Raw genomic sequence first — 19,754 nt, forward strand, 5'->3', positions numbered from 1 at the left:
TACGAAATGATTTGACTCCTTTATAATGCTTTCATACATTTCAATGGTTATCCTTTGTAAGTAATTATTTTGTTTTCACCTTTTATATATAATTTTTTCATTGTATTGTGATTGAGGGAACTGTGTTCAACACAACTAAGGTATGAAGAGAACAAAGTATTTAAAAAAATATCCACAACAACTACAGCTGTAGTTTAAGATTTATTTACACAGTTGAATATTGTGGTGACAAATATTTAACATATTTACAATTTTTCTCCACTTTAGTATGAAAACTGTACAATAAAACCAGGAGTGTGTAGAAAACAAACCAAGAATTAATGATACAATTTACATTTTTCATCAAGATGCATCACCAAATGGGAAAATGTTTAGAGACCCAATATTTACAGATATTAGGGTTAAAATCCACAATAAACAATGCATTTCATCAAATAATTGAACTGAAATCAAACAGAAATTACTCCAATTTTATTAATTTACCACACATTCTTATTTTTTAACTGGCAAATAATGTCAGTTCATTTAAGAAAATGTACATTAAGTACACAAATGTCTGAATGCATTATTCACACTGACAATAAGGATTTCGTTTTAAAATTAAGCTACATATTAGTGTTTTTAAAAGAACAATGGTGTTGATTTCGAAAATGCAATAATTCTTCAGCAATATGCTCCTGAGCACCTCATGCTATATGCAGTAATCCTGCATTATTAACTGCATCTGACTTCTTTTTATGATTTCTATTGCACTTCAGTATGGTCTTGTTCTACAGAACAAAACCGTTTACAAACATCACATTTTTTTTAAATCTCAGAACCTCTAATCTATTCTATTGTTAAAATCTCAAGTGCATTAAACAGGCTCAGAATGTATCTCCTTCAAATCAAACTTCAGCTTACAAAAAGAGTTCATGGTATGCATGTCGGCACATTTGTTCAAATGCACCACTTGATTTGGACTCCCCTCAATAAGGATGAATATTAAAAAAGCCTGATGCTGGTAGCTGGTACAGTACATGACTAAGCTGGTGGAATATTTTATCATAAAAGGCTTATATTTTGAATTCACACAAATTTTAACTTCAGTAATACTGACGTGGTTACAAAGGAATCAAGTTTAGCTTTTTCGTCACATTGCATTTGACTTCTTTGAACCCCTTTTTCATACAATCCTCTCTGCGAATCCATTCATTTGTGTAAAACAATAAAACATATAAAATTGGTGAGACTTCAAGAATTTTTTACTGAAGGACTGCTGCTTTTTTCCATTTCTTTATCCTTTATGAGGGCATTAAACACCTGAGGAAGAGAAAAAGACAACGCATATGTTATAAGAAATCACAAGCAGACAAATAAAGCACCCTGCAGGTGGCACTATACCCATCATCACCAAAGGTTAGTTTACAGAATATATGGAAATTCTGACATTTCCTCAAAACAACTTCACACAGAATCATTTTACTAGGCATCTAAAGATTATGCAAAACGATATTTGAAGAGCGTATAGAGAGTATATTTGCATTTAATTTCCTGTCTGCAACAAATTCCACTGGTTGGCCGCTGTGCCGGCTCAGACAGGAACTGACCTGTGTCCACTTCCTGTTGCAGCTGATCATCTGGGTGTTGGCGATGCAGCTGAAGAGGCGTTCGGGCGGCGTGTCCTCTGGCAGTCTGGTCAGGAACTGAGCGATGTGGATGAAATCCATCTGCAGGAGCACTTCCTCATAGAGCCGCAGGATCCCGAGTCCCGTACGGAACAGGAACTCCTCCCCGTCTCTACAGAACACATCCCACACCCGACAGGCCACATCTAACGGCAGGGACTTGGTGTAGAGGGTGAAGATCCTGTGAACACACATTTGTAAACCAGTGTGGATATAAAGAAAATTCAGGTGTTTTGTTTAGCCTTCATTAGCTGAAATATGATCAGTATCTGACTCTAGTCCTAAACATAGTGTTGTCAAAAGTACTGACTTCTGTACAGAAAAAAATGTGTTGATTTGAGCGCTGTTGAGCTGGAATCGCCAACACCTCTGACTACCCAATGCTCACGCAATCATCAGATATGTCTGTGATTGGCTACAACGTTCAATGCGTGGGAGCGTTTGAAAGCACAAGTAGGAGTCGATTAGCAGACCGGTCCGCTGAGAGACATCTGCTTTCAGACCCTCTGTGTGTATCTGTGTAAGTGCTCTGTGAAAAGTCATTGTGGTATATTTACAACGCGTTTTTAAAGTGCTGATCCTTTTAGCCAATCACAGAGATGTTTGATGAGCGTGTGAGCAGCCAGTCAGAGGTGTTTACGATTCCACTCCAAGCGTCACATTTGTAAAATGTCAGTACCTGACATAAGCATTTACGCATTAAGCTTAGTTTTTAGACTTGTCATCAGAAGATTCTTCAAGGACTCACCAGTCTATCAGATACAGGTCAGGTGTGAGGTTGTAACTCTTGAAGTGATTAAAAAGTCTGGGGAGGTTTTCTTCAAAGAACACCTCAAATGCTGCAAAGTACTTCAGCATCTAATAAAAAAAAGACACAAAATTAAAACATCTTTTGTGTATGTGTGAAAACCCCATCGACCAATCCTCCCAAAACTACACTCTGTCATGGACATGAACAAGCTGTTGACTGTGATGCAAAATAATTATGTGTTGTACCTCACTTTAAAGGGAAAGTTCACCCAAAAAAGAAAATGTGATTTTTATTTGCTTACCCCCAGTCCATCCAAGATGTAGGTGTGGTTGTTTCTTCAATAGAACACAAATTAAGATGGTTAACTCCAACCGTTTTAGTCTGCCAGTCCTAATGCATGTGAATGGGTAACTATGAGAATAAAAAAAAAAAACCTGCTTAGACAACAAGCACAAAAACCCTGCTGCTCATGACAACACATTGATGTCTTAAGACACGAACCAATCGTTTTCTGTGAGAAACCGAACAGTATTTATGCAAAAAAATGTTATCAATGTGCTATCACGAGCAGCAGGGTTTTTGTGCATGTTGTCTAAGCAGGGTATTTTTTTTTTTTAAACACCGCCGTCGGTGTATAAATGGGTAAATGTCAGGTAATATGTAAAGCGCTTTGGATGTGGCCTGTTGGATTGGTCTGTTGAAAGCGCTATATAAATGCAGTCCATTTACCATTTTTACTCTTATTGAGTTGTTACCCATTCACATGCATTATGACTGGCAGACTAAAATGGTTGAAAATCATTCTAATATGAAAAATCTTCATTTGTGTTCTACTGAAGAAACAAACACACCTGCATCTTGGATGCACTGGGGGTAAGCAGATAAACATCACATTTTCATTTTTGGGTGAATTATCCCTTTAAAGTCTGTAAAGTAAAAACTCAGCTAAAAAGACTTGACTTATTTTGAACAAAGTGAATTCATTCACAACATGTAAATAATCGGATCTATTAAACGCTGCAGTGAAGGGACAGTACCAGCTCGTGGTCCACTCTGAAGAAAGCCATCTGACAGGGTTTGTTGAGGAGATTGGCAAAAGCGATGAAAGCCTCGGCCTCCTCCAGGTTGAGAATCAGCACAGCAGCTATGAAGGACATGCCCTGAACCTGCAGCCAAAATAAAGTCATGTCACAGCCACCCTTCTCATCGTCTAATGGCTTTCGGGAGTTTGGCCAATGTGTCAGAGGAGGAATTTAATTCTGAATGTTGTTTACAGCTTACTATTTATTGTTGTTTCTTTATTTGTGAAAAATACTATACTAGTATTATAGTAGAATATAAAAGTAGAATATTTTCATTTTAGCAATTGTTATACACGTGTTATTTACTATTTTTAAATTAAATAGTCATATCATATAGTTTATCAGCCTTATTTTGGCACCAGCAATAAAAAAAGTTCACTATTGATAAGAAACGCAAATTAGCATTAGAATGATTTCTGAAGGATCATGTGACACTAAAGACTGGAGTAATGATGCTGAAAATACAGCTTTGCATCACAGGAATAAATTACATTTTAAAATATATTGAAACAGAAATAGTTCTTTTATTTCAAAGAAAACAAAGGTAACGGCCCCTACAGGAGCCCATCTTGGACATTGAGACAGAGACATTGCGAACCTGCTCCATCTCTTCCATCTCAGATAGGGGTACCCGAATTTAGAATCAGGCAAATAGGGATATATTCATCACCATTTTATTTTTATTTTTTAAATTCTCTTTACAACTGTTTTAATTATCCTTGTTTCTGTTTTAATTTTTACACATGGTATTCTTATTGCTTAATTCATTTCTACATAAAGCACTTTGAATTGCCATTGTGTATGAAATGTGCTCTATGAATAAACTTGTCTTGCCTTGCATAAAGAAGAGATTTTTTCAAAAATAACTAGTATATTATAGAGCTGGTGTTTTTAATATGTGATGAGAAACAGTAGAAAGATCACTCACATATCCCACATCAGGTCTGTAGCAGGTGTAAGCGCCCAGCACGCTGTGCAGGAGATCATGGTACGGCCCACCCTAACAGAATGGAGCCCAACATGAGTTACATTCATTCCTTACAGTATCCGGTTGTGCTAATTGTAATGTAACTGTTACTGTACAGTTACTGTTAAACTGATGCTATAACAGGAAGAATGCGAACAGTACCTTCTGGAAGATGAAGAGCGGTGGAAATGTGCGCGAGATGTCCAGTTTGATCAGATCCAGACTGGATTCACGGTCGGCACTGTCCACTGTAACAAACACAACCACATAATGAACTCCCAATGTCTAATAAACGGTCACCAGAATTTCAATATGGTGAGACATTCTACTCTATTATTATTGAACTTACACTACCCGTCAGAAGTTTGGCATAATTACATATATTTTGTGTTTTTTGAAAGAAGCGTCTTCTGCTTACCAAAGCTGTATTTATTTAAAAGAAAATACAATTAAAAAAACAGTAATATTGTGGAATATTATTATAATTTAAAGCAACTGTTTACAATTTGAATATATTTAAAAATGTAATTTATTCCTGTGATCAAAGCTAAACTTTCAGCATCATTAGTCCTCTTCAGTCACGTGATCCTTCAGAAATCATTCTGATATGCTGATTTGCTGCTCAATAAACATTTCTGATTATAAATAGTCAACTGAGATTTATTTTATACTATATGATATGATACTGTTTAATTTTAAGATAGTAAAAACACATGCATAACAATTGCTGAAATTAAAATGTGTTATTCTATTATACCATACTATAAAACTAGTACAGTATTTTTAACAAATAAAGAAAAAAAATGAATAAATATGAAGTAACCAACAGTCAGAACAAAAGTCCTCTTCTTACACATTGGCCAAACTGAAAAACATATCGGCCAATAATAAATAAATAAAAAAGCATCAAGACCAATATATCAATGTTCAAGTATGATGACATTATTATCAATGTTGATTTAAAAAAGAAAAGAAATGACAACTTTTATTCAGCAAAATTGCATTAAATTGATCAAAAGTGAAAAAGTTCTGTTTCAAATAAATATTCCTTTGAAGTTTCTATTCATTGAAGAATCCTGTAAAAATGCATTAGTTTCCACAAAAGTGTTAAGCAGCAAAAACTGTTTTCAACATTGTTAAAAACAACAAACATTAATAATTGAGCAGCAAATCAGCATATTAGAATGATTTTGTTTTTACTGCATTGGGGACCAGTATACGAGACTTACATATACAAATTTTGTATTATTTTCAAACATTTGACTCGTAGTGTATGTCTACAGCCTGTGATATCCTACAGTATTTCTTGGCAGTGGATAAGCAGCCTCATCTGGTGTTTGTTAGTCCCAGAGGATCTGCTCAAGAGTACTGCTGGAGGCTAACAGCGGCCAAAACAGCCTGGGTGTTGTGAACAGGGCCACATGTGAACGGGAGGATGTGTTTGTGTTCAAACTGCATGGAAAACTAGCTTTATTAACAGATTTATTATGACACTTCAAAGAAGGAAGCACCGAGGCTAATAAAACACCATTTTATAGAGCACACAAGCTGGAAGGCGTAGTGGAAAACAAACAAAAAACATGAATTAACACGCGATTAGCGAGTCTGTGCTCGCAGCGCAGGAAGGAAATAACCGCCACGTCAATAAATCGCAATTCTGAATTCATCCACAATCATGCCGCTCTAGTTAAAACCCATTCAGGTTCACTAATGAATCATTCAGACCAAATTATTAAGAGGTTCAACTGATTCACAGAACCAAATCAGATTTGGTCAGTTTGTGATTACTGAATGAAAGCAAGTGGATTGCTAAAAAAACATTTAAATTTAGACTGGTTTGTGAAAGTGTTTGTGAATTGGTTCAAATGATTAATTAAACCCATTCAAATTTTGTCAGTTTTATTGCACTAGAGTATGGTGTGTCTACAATGCTCCAGTGAACACCCCGAGGGACAAAAGACGTACCATCCGACTCAATCTCATTGCCTGTCTCTCTGAAGCTCTTCCAGCGCTCCTTGGCCCGTGAGAGAAAGATCTCGTACAATTCTGAGAGGAACAGAAATGTGCTTACAGTTAATCATAAAACCCTAAAAAAAAAAAAAAAAAAAAAAAAAAACAGAAGAAATGTCTGGTCAGTTAAGTTTAACTAAAACGTTCAGAAATCGTTCTCTTCTGGCAGTGTTAGAAAGAAACTCATCCAAATGTCTTTTGGAATTCTTCTTACAAAGAAGGTTAAAAATCGCCTCGGGGAACCGGCGCTGTGCAGTTTTGCATTCATTCATGTGAATACTGCATAATGACATACTTCAAACAGACTGTTTGCCCAAAAGATCTAGTTAATCCTGGGCTTAACCACATCTTCACTGAAACATGAATAGAATCAGAGTCCAAATAAAATAAAACCTGAGGTTATGTTCAGCTCATTCCCAATGGCCAGACTCCAGACTTTACCCCTCACGTTAGGAGGAAGACCTTGCCACCACAGATCCCTCACACGCCGCAGGCCACGCCTGTAGAATCACAAATAACAATTCAATATTCAATAGATAAAATTGTGTTTTTTATATTAGACTTAACTATTTTATTAATACGTTTAGTTATTAACATTTCTTGGAATTTTCTATCAAGAAAAGCTGCAGCTCTAGTTCTAGCAACTGAGTGATTCTGTTTCTCATAGTCAGAATTGCAGGTGTTGATAGAGAAGTGCGGTCTCACATGCTCTCCCAGTTGGGAAGGATTTCATTGTTCCAAACCACCATTGCGTTAGCGATGCTGTCCTCCTGTTTAAATCTTTCCTTCATCTGCTTTTTCTTCTTCTGAGCCTCTTTCAGCTCTGTGAACAACAGGTACTCTATTCAGGGCTCATACACATTTCACATTGACCATATTTAAATTAAATGGTTCATACAGCATTATTTTCAGCACTATATTGGGTATATAGTGCAGTATTTTTTTGTGTGTAATTCCAATTATTATCTGTGGTGTGGCAAGCAGCGGGGCGAGGGACCGCGAGAGCGGGCCGGTGATTAACGTTCACGAGTGCCAGCTGCGTGGCACACCGGTCTCGTCTCGCGGCCATGTGACGGGAGCATATATAAGGAGGCGCAAGAGCTGCGGAAGAGGAGAGAGGACCAGGCCTGGGTTTTATGTTTCGTTTTGTTTATTTATTTTGAGTTAATAAATGTTTTTGATCGTTCGCCGGTTCCCGCCTCCTTCCTTCCATCCACGAACAGTATTACATTGGTGCCAAAACCCGGGGGGAAGGAGGGACATGCTGTCGAAGAGCCCTCGCTGCTGAGGGGGATCGCGGTGCTGGAGGTTGGGCAGCGCGGATGAATGAGGACCGCGAGGGCTGCCCGAGGCGATGGTGCTGGAGCGATATAGGTGGGACAGAGACCTCGCTGCCGTGCCCCTGGGTCGAGGTGGGGTGGCTGCCGTCCGAGAGGGAGCGGAGGAGTCGCCGCGCTTGCCGGGGGCCGGAGCCTGCTGCCATCTGCCTGATAGGGGAGGAGCAGGGAGCGCGGGGCTCGCTGCCGGGTCCCTCGAAAGGAGGAGTCACCGCCGGCCGCCAGGGGGCGGAGGAGGATCGAGCGGCCCACCAGGCGTCCAGTGCCATCGCACAGCACCGCGAGGAAGAGCCTCTCGGCGGGCGGAGGGCCGAACGGCAGTGTGTCTGGGAACCGGACCAGAATTTTTTTTCCCCTTCTTTCTTTTTTCCCTCTCTCCCCTCTCTCGTCCGTGGGCTCCTCGTGCTCCCGTCTACATTTCTCTCGCCTCTCTGTCCTTACCCCCAGGTGCCGCGGCCGCCGTGATCGGCCCCCCCGGGAGAGGGGGGGAGGGGGAGTGGAGCGCCGTCTCGGGAGTGCCCCCCGGCCTGCGAGGGGCGATGGGGGTATGTGGTGTGGCAAGCAGCGGGGCGAGGGACCGCGAGAGCGGGCCGGTGATTAACGTTCACGAGTGCCAGCTGCGTGGCACACCGGTCTCGTCTCGCGGCCATGTGACGGGAGCATATATAAGGAGGCGCAAGAGCTGCGGAAGAGGAGAGAGGACCAGGCCTGGATTTTATGTTTAGTTTTGTTTATGTGTTTGTGGGCAGTCGTCCGTGAGGGGCTGCCCACGTTTTATTGTGTGTGTGTTTGCGGGCAGTCGTCCGTGAGGGGCTGTCCGCGGTTTTACTTTCGTTTTGTTTCTTTACTTTAAATAAATGTTTGTTGACCGTTCGCCGGTTCCCGCCTCCTTCCTTCCCATCTACGAACTGTATTACATTATCAAACTCCCATTTCTGTAAATTTGTCTGTTTTATTGTATTTAGGTAAAAGTATTTATAGTTTCCCATAATCACAGTCAAGATCAAGCGGCAACCTCTCGCAGTTTCTCTTGAAGCCAATACGGAAGTGACTTAAACTGCAGTTCATTGGCCGCTAGGGACAGGCTCCAGAAGGGAGCAGAATCTCATTGAGCCCCATGTTAAAACGCCCAACTTTACAGCAGAAAAAAACATGTTTACAGCCTTGTACAAATTGTGGTTTTGGTCTATACGGCTAATTTTGCCCTTCATGACAACTGTGAGGGGGTGAACTCATTAGTTTACATTATATAAAGCTTTAAAGTTTTGCATAATTTAGGGGCGTGGACACTTTGATTGACAGGTGGATAGCCATTTATCCACTGTCTGTTAGTTATCGCGTCACCTAAGCTCCGCCCACATCCTGCCTCTTTGTCCTCTGTTATTCGGGCATGACATGATGACGCGATGGCAACGGACTTTACGCTTCAAAACTGCTCTTCAAAATCCTATGGGTGACGTCACAGACACTAAATCCATTTTCTGGTCAAAATATATAAAAATATTCAATAATTAAAATAAAATAAAAATGTACTCCTGAAATTTGCCACTGCAGTCTTGCAACCATAGTTAAATACTTGTGATGCTTCTCTTGTTTTGGGATAAAATATGACCCAGGCGTGCTCTTAACATGGATTTCAGCCATAAATAGATACATTGATTAAACTTAACACTATAACTGAAAAAAATTCGATGTAGATTGTACTTTTAAACAATTTTCACTCAGAAGCTGCTAGAAAATTTGACACATAATTACATAGAAAGAAAATTAAATTTGAAATGTTGTAGTACAATGACTAAAAATAGTATTTTTTACATAAAACACTCTTTTACATTATACTCACTCAATCTTTGTTTTATTTACAACATAAAATAAAATATGTACCTCTCTTCTTGGCCTCTGCCACCATTTCATCATACTCCTGACGGTGGCGCTGGGCTTCCTCCTCTGACTTAGCAGGAAGGTTCCTAAAGAAGAAAGACAAAGATTTCAGTTGTCACAACAAAATGGACAATTAAACGTCTCAAACGCACAGTCTAGAAACCTGTTCTTGACATATTTCAGAAAAAACTTCACTTAGAAGTTTCTGGAAAATTCCCCTTCGCTGGTTTATCTCATGGTTTGGCTAACATGCTCACATTTCGCTGGTCATTTATTCTTAATAAGGACTTGGGGACTGAAGAGACTAGTGTGGCGAAATACAACCCAGTCTATGTTGCTAAGTCTTATTTATAGCCCATTGTTTGGGAAAGATGAGCCTCTCAAGGTTTGCTAGGATATATGTAATGCAGGTCAATGTATCCTGAGCACCTAACGAAAGAACACCACAAGCTGGGAAGGTAAAAAAAAAATCAAACTTTACTCTACCTCAAAGACTCCCACAACTTATTCTCACAGTTGAATCAATGTCTACTTAATTATTACATTTGGAGTGTATTCCCAGAGGAGAACTGTTGTTGTTTGGTTTTTGTTTAAGCATTATGCCATGACAATCTTTAATTAACTTCTCAATTAAACTGCTTAGGGGTGAGCGACATGATTAAAATTTCAAACCTGTCATTCTACAGTATGCATCATTTACTCACAACAGTGATACACATAGTCACCAAATAGAAGTTAGGCTTGTCACTATCACTCATGTTCACTCATATATATATATATATATATATATATATATATATATATATATATATATATATATATATATATATATATATATAGTGCATGCAAGTTTATCTGCCTATATACTATATAGTGTTATCAATTAAAGTGATACCTACTAGTATATAGCCAATCTCACAATATCACAAAATATTATCAACCAGAGATATTATTCATTTGTTATTTATTGTCAAATTGTTACACACTATAGCACCTAAGGACAAAATGCATTCGAACATGGAGGCAAATAGATTTTATCTTGTGCTGTACCTGGTTAGTTAATAGTGTTATGGTGATACTCACTCACTTGATTGTTCATATCATCGTAAAATGTAAACTTGTAAATATATACAATATGTGTGTATGTATGTATATGTGTGTGTGCAACTCTGTCTACACACATTTACAATTTACACTAGGGCTGGGCAATATATCGAAATTATCGAAATATCGCAAATGCATATATCACAATATGCATATCGCAACAGCAATATCTGAATGATTTTAATAGGCAACTTCAACATTGTGAACAGTGTACGTTTTAGGTCGACGCCTAAAGCAGAGAATACACTGGGGACATTACTGTTACTTATGGAACTTGCTTGATGTTAAAAAGAGTTATTAAGCGCAATAATTTGCGAAAAACAATAACTTGCAGTATCGCGCTGTCTGACACTGACACACACACACACGCACCGAAACGTGAACAATTTGTGACATTCATTTTTTCTGAAACACTGCTGGTCACTTTTAGATGTTGTAGCGATGCTTTCTTTTCCCAGAAAGAATGTGAAACACAAATGGTTTCATTTTCAGTTTTTAAAAAAAAATGTTTAATATAATTTAAATAGATTTTACACACTAATAGCAATATCGCATCGCTTATCGAATATCGCATTATTTAACAAAATATTGAATATAGCATTTTTCTTCACTATCGCACAGCCCTAATTTACACTTTACATCAATTCTCAAAGGTGTGATTATTCACAAAATACTGGTAAAATGTACACTATATCATTGCATTTAAAAAAATATATTTTTAAAACTATTTAAAAAATTGCCAAATACAGTAGGTACACAATAAGGTGCTATATTGGGAGCATCGGTATGGTTAAAAAGAAATTTGAATTTCTATTATCTATTGTTAACAGACTATTACAAACTACAGGTGGATAGGACTAAAACATATCATAACATGGAAGATATAACTTTTATCTTGTGCATGATACTCACGCGGGGCGGTCCTCTAATATGAGTCCCGTGGTGGACAATGGTTCGAATTCCAGGTTTTTCCGTCGGCCCTGGGCAGGTAGGGAGGGACTCTGGCTGGATTTAGACACCTTGGCCTCGTACTCCTGTGAGAAAACCAACATGTCAAGTTCAAATGTGTGTGGCCACTGTGAGCTAAATGAAAGGAGAGCGTTATATGGTGTGAATGTGAGTTGAACATGAGAATATGGAGGCAGGTGGTGAGCATGTGAAGGTCAAGGCGGTGCTGAGGCTGGGGCCGGTATGGTATGAAGAGCTGTGTGTGATGTTTACTGCCATGGAGAGAAAGGTCGGGAATGTGGAAGTTGGGTGTCTGCTCATTAGAGGAAGCGTGAGGACACTATAATGTTTCAAAGCCACATGTTATCAGGAATCGTGTAAAAAAACATAGCTAAAAATTAGTTAAAGCATTCCTGAGACTGGCGGTACAGTTTCTCTTCCTGTACCACCTTCAGCACAAGCTCAACCCCATTCATCATTACTGACTGAACGGCAGCAGAGACTCTTCCTCGTCTGTCTGAGAAACTTCTAGAGGTCAATGGGTATATTGTGAATAGGGCTCTTTTTCTAAAAATATGGGTGATGAAAGAAACTAGTCAGAGAGGAAATAATAGAGGATTAACTGGGTTAATCATGCAAATTTCAACTGCTTGATATCAGAAGAAGAACATTTAGACTTCATACTAAGAGCTGCATATTCAGACTCAGGGATCAAGTGTAAAGTTATTTTTTCTGCTGGTCTGATTGTTTTAATTTTTTTTATAATTTTTTTTTTTTCACATTGCTTAAATCACACAAAAAATATATTTCCAAAATATGTCCCCCAGGGGAAAAAAATATTTCCACCAAAAGAAACTTACCTTTTTTGTTCACATTTTTTACTTTTACAAATTACAAACTTTTCTTTACAAAAATATTTATTTTGCCATTCTTCTAACATATTTCATAATTATATTAGTTCATATTTTCAACAAACATATGCATTAATCCAAATGTCTAAGGGTAGGTTAAAGGGATCATACTTTACAATATAGTTCAATAACATTAGTTAGTGCATTAGGAATCATGCACTAATAATGTACATCTTTTTGGAGCATTTATTAATTACCATCCATTTGCAAATAATAATTAATATTGTAACCATAAATCTATATAATATAAATATTGTTTATTGTTAATACATGTGTGTTTATAATACATTATTTAATATACTTAATATATTAAATAATAATACATTAAATAATACATTAATATATAACTTGATATGTTAAAAATACATTAGGTAAAAGTTGAATTAATGCAGTAAAAGAATTGTTCTGTGTTAGTTCATGTTAGCTGTTGCAATATTTCACCCAAACTTTAAATTCTGTCATCACTGGATCACCCTTATGTTTTCACACTGCTCTTTTTTCACACAATAATTAATATTAAGAGGTATTCAGATATTTCCCCAACTGATACTGTACTGATATTCACTTTTTTATTTATTTATGTTTTGCAGTGTTAGTAACCAAACTCCTGATCCAAAATAAAAAGCTTATGCTGCGTTTACGCCAGCATGTGACTGTGACAAATTACAGTGACAAATTACAGTGACTGTAATTTGGAAGAATGGAAACCTGTGACGTGAGTCGAAGCGATTTATTACTCAAATTTATGTTTCAATGGCAACACTATCAATATCTAAATGAATCTGCAGCAGTCAGGTGGTACAGGTCAGCGCTCTTTAAAATGTTTATGCGTTCTGAAGGTGGCGTGGCTTTGTAAATGCTCTGAAAGGATGGTACGCTCTTATGATTTCAAAGCTACCCCACCTTTAAGAGCAAAACACATTGGGCGTGCCTCATAGCTCCCTAGTTCAGTAGTCAGGGCACTGATCAGTGAGTCGGCCATTTTAAGGGCTGTCTCAATCGCAGAATCCTTCCTGTGCACTGGAATGTCAGCTTCCTAAAAAGTCCCTCAATGCACTGTGAAAACCAGGGAGCATAGATGCTCACTATATTGCCTTAACGGAAGTACAGAAGTGCAAAACTTCAATCGCGTGAGCCAACTCACTGCACTGGCACTCGAAAGAGGTTCAAAGCATTATTTTACTATATTTCAGCACAAACATACATCGCTAGAGAGGTGATCAAAAACTAGCTCACATCTATAATATACTGTACAGCGAAATCAAATTTTCTTGCAATATTGTCCTGTTTAACACTGTGAAGCTGCTTTGAAACAATCGTCATTGTAAAAGCGCTATATAAATAAAGTTGATTGATTGATTGATTTACGTCTGAAATGTTGCATGTATATGTAACAAGCAAAGTATTTATCATAAAGTACTTTAGATAACATTACAAGTGATGTCAGACAGATATCAGCTCATAAATACCAGCAGCGATGTTGTACAATGAGGGTGTTGTCACGTCGCCGGAAATAGTGTCATCAGTGTCCCAATGCATAGTGAGCCCGCATCCTTTACTGTCCTTACCAGTGACCGAATTCGTGAACACAATATTTTGATTCACAAACTCAGGAGCTAGAGATCGGATTGAGACGCACCCATTGTGTTGTCGAGATGTAGCATGCCAGATTAAACATCTTGAGCAAATCGCAATGAACCAACTTTGAATATGCAAATTAAATTTGAGAGCTACATGACCTACAGAAGAATGATTCACTCCTTACGCAAAGCTATTTTACAACTTCACAGGACACATGTCTCATGGACTACTCTTTCTTTTCTTGTCCTTGACAGGAGTCTCTGGTCACTGTATGATTTCACTGTATGCAAAGGAGCAGCGTGAACATTCTTTCAAATATCTTCTTTTGTGTTTGAAAGAAAGAAGAAAAATCAGACAGGTTTGGAATGACATGAGGGTGAGTAAGTGATTTCATTTTTGGGTGAACTATTCTTTCAAAATGAACAGCAAGTGTTTAGTACCAGTCAAGCAGGCGTGTCGCGTGACGTGACAGTGGTTGAAATGACCGATGGGAAGTGAAGGTGTACGGCTCGGTGCACAGAGGAGACAGTGAGAAATGAAGGAGAGCTCATTTAGAAACCAAACATCATACCCCTGAACTTAAGAGATTGGGTGTAGATACAGATGTGAGATTGCCTGGGTTACCTTCCTGAAGAGAGAGCAAAATGACAGTAATACAGCAACATAAAGCAGATCCTGAGAATGAGAAATAAAGGCCTTTGCTTCAAAATGTGCTGACTGGGCCGGGTTCAGGTTGAAGAGGTGAAAGTGCTTTTGGAGTTTATGCTGATATGATTTGGCAGAGCAAAATAAGTAGTGACAGCAAGATCTGATGTTTACTGGAAAGGCTTTAATCTGACTGGATCCTGTTTTTTGTTTGTGCGTAGTTTAACTCAATAAACAGAAAGAAATGAGGAGTTTGGCTGTTAGTAATCTAACAAAACATGTAGAGAACCGTGTGTGTGACTGAAGATAAGCAGGGCAGAGATATTCATTACATGAAAACACAACGTACACATTTTGGATGTGGGTTTGTACTCCCTAAAAACATGAGCCGACTTCTAAATGACCTTCACAGTCACTCTCCTAAAACACAGACACTAATATCCTGAACAGTTTTGTGCTCCAAGCCAGCTGGACTCACAGCTGCAGACAGGCTTCTAGGCTGAACTCGATCTGGCTCGGTTCCTACTCTACTTTCCAACCAAACATATAATCAGTCCACAGCACATAGGCCCTGTTTATTGGCCCTGGTATTAAGATGCATTTTGGTCAATTGGATCACAATTGGATGATGCAAATGCATGTGTAAATGGGGTCTAAAATGTTTTGAGCTTGTCAACTTATGAACCCTTTCAGAGGTAGTTGAAAACACATTCAACCGGATTGCTTTCGCAGTGTACAACTCGAATGCTGGAAATGTAGGGACATTTTTTAAATTTGAATAAAATAAAACAATGGAATAAAAAACTAAAAGACCTTCAAATTACACAATAGAATAACATAACACATGTTTAAACTGAGAAGTTTTACACCTTTATCCACTTAATGAGCCTATTTCAAACTTAAAGAGCATATTGCAGGTTAGAGACTCCAGTGAGTCAGTGTATAGAAAAATAATGTAGGACCTAGAATTTCTTTAAAATATACTTGTAAATACGCTAATAAGGCTTTTTGAGTCGTTTTTGTGTGAAAATTTTACTTCCGCATCTAAAAATGCGCAAACCGGAAGTGACATAACGAGAGGGAGTGCCGTGACTTTCAACCATAGGAAAACAATGGATCGCAATGGCAGTTCGGACGCTGAGGAAATTATAAATGTTTATTAATACTCATATGGCAGACCACAGCCATGCAATTATGACACACAATAAGGGACAGGTCAGGATTAGACAGAACAACGATCAGAGGAGAGGATTTGAGTTGTTGTGTCAGGAGAAACAGTGGAAAACAGAGCAGGTGAGAGAGTCGGCTCATAACATTATACGCTAACACTGTGCTCAGATTACAATACTTCGCAGATAATTATCATGTATCAGGCAATCGCAAAGCTGCTAGGAGTATTGATACCAATAACAGAAACTAATAATAAGTTCAGACCATCTGGCTTAAGTCACACTCGCCGTCCACATTAGACGTTAAAGCCGGGCGCGGGGCGTAACGTTACCCAGTGCTGTTTTTGCTGACATATGAGCTCGCTGCTCGCAGACGATGTTTTTTCCTCGCGTGGACATTGGGGATAGTCGTATGGTCGTGGCTCGCAGCATGTGAGGAAAAACACGACGAGCCGAGCACGTTTCTCGCACCTCCCTCTCTCACGATATTTTTTAAACATACAAAATAAAATCAAAATCGGGAGTCGGCTTGATTTTCACCAGCATCCCCTATTGCCAAATCATGCACAACAATGTCACAGGCTAGATCTATGAGTATTATTATGCTATAGCTCAGTTGCTGCAACCATTACAGTGCCTTTTTACACACACACACACACACACACACCATGACACACACACATACATACGCACGTGCACCCTCACTCCCTCTCTGGTTGTTTCTGTTGAAAAGGCTGCTGTTCTATGCTTTTCAACAAATCATTTGCACACAAGTAATGTTTTCTATCTAAAGCTAGCAGCAACATTGAGTCTCTGGTTTGAGTCTCCAGTCTCTGTTTAACGCGAACGCTCGCGCGCGTGTGTATGTTCGCCCGGATCGCCTCAGTTACAGTGCTCAGTTCACGCGGTTTCTCCGAGCTGATCGTCTGACAGATCCGCGACCGGCCATCACACTCCGCCGCGGCCGAGCCACAGACAGTATAACGTGTTATTGTGATCCTTTATTCACTCATTCTGTGTTATGGGTTTATTTTGTGCCGATTCACCGTCGATATTGTGGGGATGTATGACGTTTTGAGTATGTATTTGAGTGAACGATGTATACGCTTGAATAAAATGTACATTATCAGCACATAATTCCTGACTTTTTTTTTAAAGTGTGAGACTATGCATGTGTGTTTATGTTACCTACATACTTTGTATTAATCAATGTTGAAATTGATTAATGTAAAAACAATAGCCAAGAAGCATTGCGTGTGAGTATTTAATAATTTATCCTTTAACTACATGAGTATTGCAATGTTAAACTTCATCATATCGCTGATAATCCGCGGTGTAAAGTGAACACACGCACACACACACACCACCGCGTGTGTCAAAGCAGACGCAGAAGTGAAGTACGGTCTCTTCACCTGCACAAAACGCCACAATGCAGCTTTTCTAACTTTTTTTTTTAGGAAACCTGTGGACTCCTGTGGATGTCCTGACAGGCTGGACACTATCATTTTCCATGACAATGATCAATTTAAATTGAAAAACTACCGAAAATACACTGATTACTACAGAATACCAACCTATTCTGCACTGAGCCAATGCAGAGCTTGGCAGACGACTCCCTCTCGTGACGTAATATGACGCGATGTTGAAAAAAACAGCGGTTTTACAAACAGCTAACGAAATGGCCACTTTATCTGCTAAATTTGTGCTCTTATGTCTTTTAAAAACATTTTAAATCCTGCATTACCTTTTCATATGGCATTTTCATACAAGGTTATGTTTATCTCAAAACATTTTTAACCTGCAATATGCTCTTTAAGGTCTGCTACAGGTCTCAAAAAGGTTGGCACGGAGGCAACAAATGCCTTTTTGAAAAGATTCAGCTGGGAGAACATTTTGAAAAGATTCAGCTGGGAGAACATCTAGCAACTAATTAAGTTAATTGATATCAGGTCTGTAACATGTTTAGCTATAAAAGAGATGTCAATAGCCCTATTGGGACTGGATTAGATTAACATGGGGACGTGGGGGTAAATAAATTATTACCAGAGGTTCTCTGTGATTTTAGTCCCGTCCGAATGTGCCATCTCTGTAATCCGTAATGGACAATGTCAGTGAAGATTACAGAGACTTTTACCTTCTGTGAAAAGGTCCGGAAAAATAAACTTGGGTAATAGTAATCCCGTCCGAATAGACCCGCTGTAAAAATGTATGGTAAAATTCCGTCATTTCCTGTTTAAATGTTTAAAAAAGCGCATTTTGCGAGCTTAGAGGCGCTTGAAGCATTCGGTTGTGTTGTAGGTGGTGGGACAAATCTGTGGCAAACGTCCAGTATTTTCCACATATCATTAAAGCAAAAAGAAGATCAAAAGCACTTATTAGAGGCACAACACTTATTTTAGCTATAGGAAAGTGTCTATTACCAACACAATCCAATCAGAATCGTTAGGCTGGACCTAACTGTTTATTAAAACACATAGCAGATGGAGTTCAGACTGGCGCTCATGTTGTGTTTGCTCACGTGATTACAGCAACATCATGCACACATGACGACACAGCGTTTACTGTGGTTTGTAAAGCGAGTTACTCCTCCCACTTCTGCTAGTTTTACTGAGATGTCTTATCCCGTGCTAATTGGCCATTAATATTACAGACATCCTGAGGTAAAATTACTTTACCCCCACATCCCCATGTTAATCTAATCCCGTCCGAAGAGTGCGTAAAAAGATTGTTGAATACTTTAAAAACAATGTTCCTCAATGTCAAATTGCAAAGCCTTTGGAAATCTCATCATTTACAGTGAATAACATCATCAAAAGATTCAGAGAAACTGGAGAAACCTTTATTGGATGCCCATGGTCTTCGGGCCCTCAGATGGCACTGCATCACTCATCGGCATGATTGTATCAATGACATTACTAAACGGGCCCAGGAATACTTCCAGGAACCACTGTCGGTAAACACAATCCACCGTGCCATCGGCAGTTGCCAACTAAAACTTTATCATACAAAAAGGAAGAAATATGTGATACAGTAGGGGCAGCTTGCATGTTTTGGAAGGCACTGTGAATACTTAAAGGTAGTTTAAACATGCGGAATGTCCTTGTACAGGCCGTACGGGCTCTTCCTTCAGGAGGGCGCCCGTGACTAGAGCGAGATAGCAACCGCTTTAGGGAAGCAGGCTGCTGCGCTGCAGTCACAGGACTTCACGAAATCAACAATGTCACCAAAGAAGTGTCAGGGCAAGACAACCCTGTACAGCTTCCCAAAGAACCCAGTGTTAATGGGACAGTGGATGGAGTTTGTTTTTCTGGAGCAGCAACGGAGTAGTGTAAGTGTTTTTGTTTGTTCCCTGCATTTTGGCGATGATGGTTTATAAACAAGGTACAGTTCAACTCCGGATTTGTAGCTTGTCTAATGCTGAAAGATGGAACTGTTCCAACGATTAAGGTTCACGGTCGTATGTTGGAAGCAGGCGGAGAGTAAAACTGCTTCAAATGTCTTTGAGTGGTTAGCTATCGACTCTATTCCATTGTTAATCTATGTAAACACGCACTAGTCTGACGAGCAATAACGTTCCACTTGCTACTGCTAACATTAAATTGCATACAATAGTCTATAAACCAAATTATGTCCTCATAAACCATGAGTAAACACACACAAATGTTATGTTAAAATGTTAAAACTCGAGCATGACAAGCCGC

The 19,754-nt window shown here is 38.8% G+C and overlaps 1 protein-coding gene across 5 annotated transcripts in view; it reads right to left on the reverse strand.

Annotated features, from left to right (window-relative positions):
• Positions 1 to 188: 188 nt before the first annotated feature.
• tbc1d12b (TBC1 domain family, member 12b) overlaps positions 189 to 19,754 on the reverse strand; it is a 55,184-nt gene continuing 35,618 nt past the window's right edge. For 4 of the 5 annotated variants that reach the window (XM_067430486.1, XM_067430485.1, XM_067430487.1 and 1 more), the window contains 12 exons: positions 14,811 to 14,867; positions 11,712 to 11,833; positions 9,699 to 9,781; positions 7,183 to 7,300; positions 6,871 to 6,977; positions 6,433 to 6,513; positions 4,630 to 4,715; positions 4,429 to 4,500; positions 3,456 to 3,584; positions 2,416 to 2,525; positions 1,590 to 1,848; positions 189 to 1,302 (listed from right to left, as the gene is read on the reverse strand). In XM_067430486.1, the coding sequence (XP_067286587.1) occupies positions 1,234 to 1,302; positions 1,590 to 1,848; positions 2,416 to 2,525; positions 3,456 to 3,584; positions 4,429 to 4,500; positions 4,630 to 4,715; positions 6,433 to 6,513; positions 6,871 to 6,977; positions 7,183 to 7,300; positions 9,699 to 9,781; positions 11,712 to 11,833; positions 14,811 to 14,867 (1,293 nt within the window). In that variant the 3' untranslated portion in view covers positions 189 to 1,233. The remainder of the gene's footprint in view (positions 1,303 to 1,589; positions 1,849 to 2,415; positions 2,526 to 3,455; positions 3,585 to 4,428; positions 4,501 to 4,629; positions 4,716 to 6,432; positions 6,514 to 6,870; positions 6,978 to 7,182; positions 7,301 to 9,698; positions 9,782 to 11,711; positions 11,834 to 14,810; positions 14,868 to 19,754) is intronic. The other variant, XM_067430489.1, reaches the window with a different exon arrangement.

This window comes from Pseudorasbora parva, chromosome 21 (genome assembly GCF_024679245.1).
Source record: "Pseudorasbora parva isolate DD20220531a chromosome 21, ASM2467924v1, whole genome shotgun sequence".
Taxonomy (NCBI): Eukaryota; Metazoa; Chordata; class Actinopteri; order Cypriniformes; family Gobionidae; genus Pseudorasbora; species Pseudorasbora parva.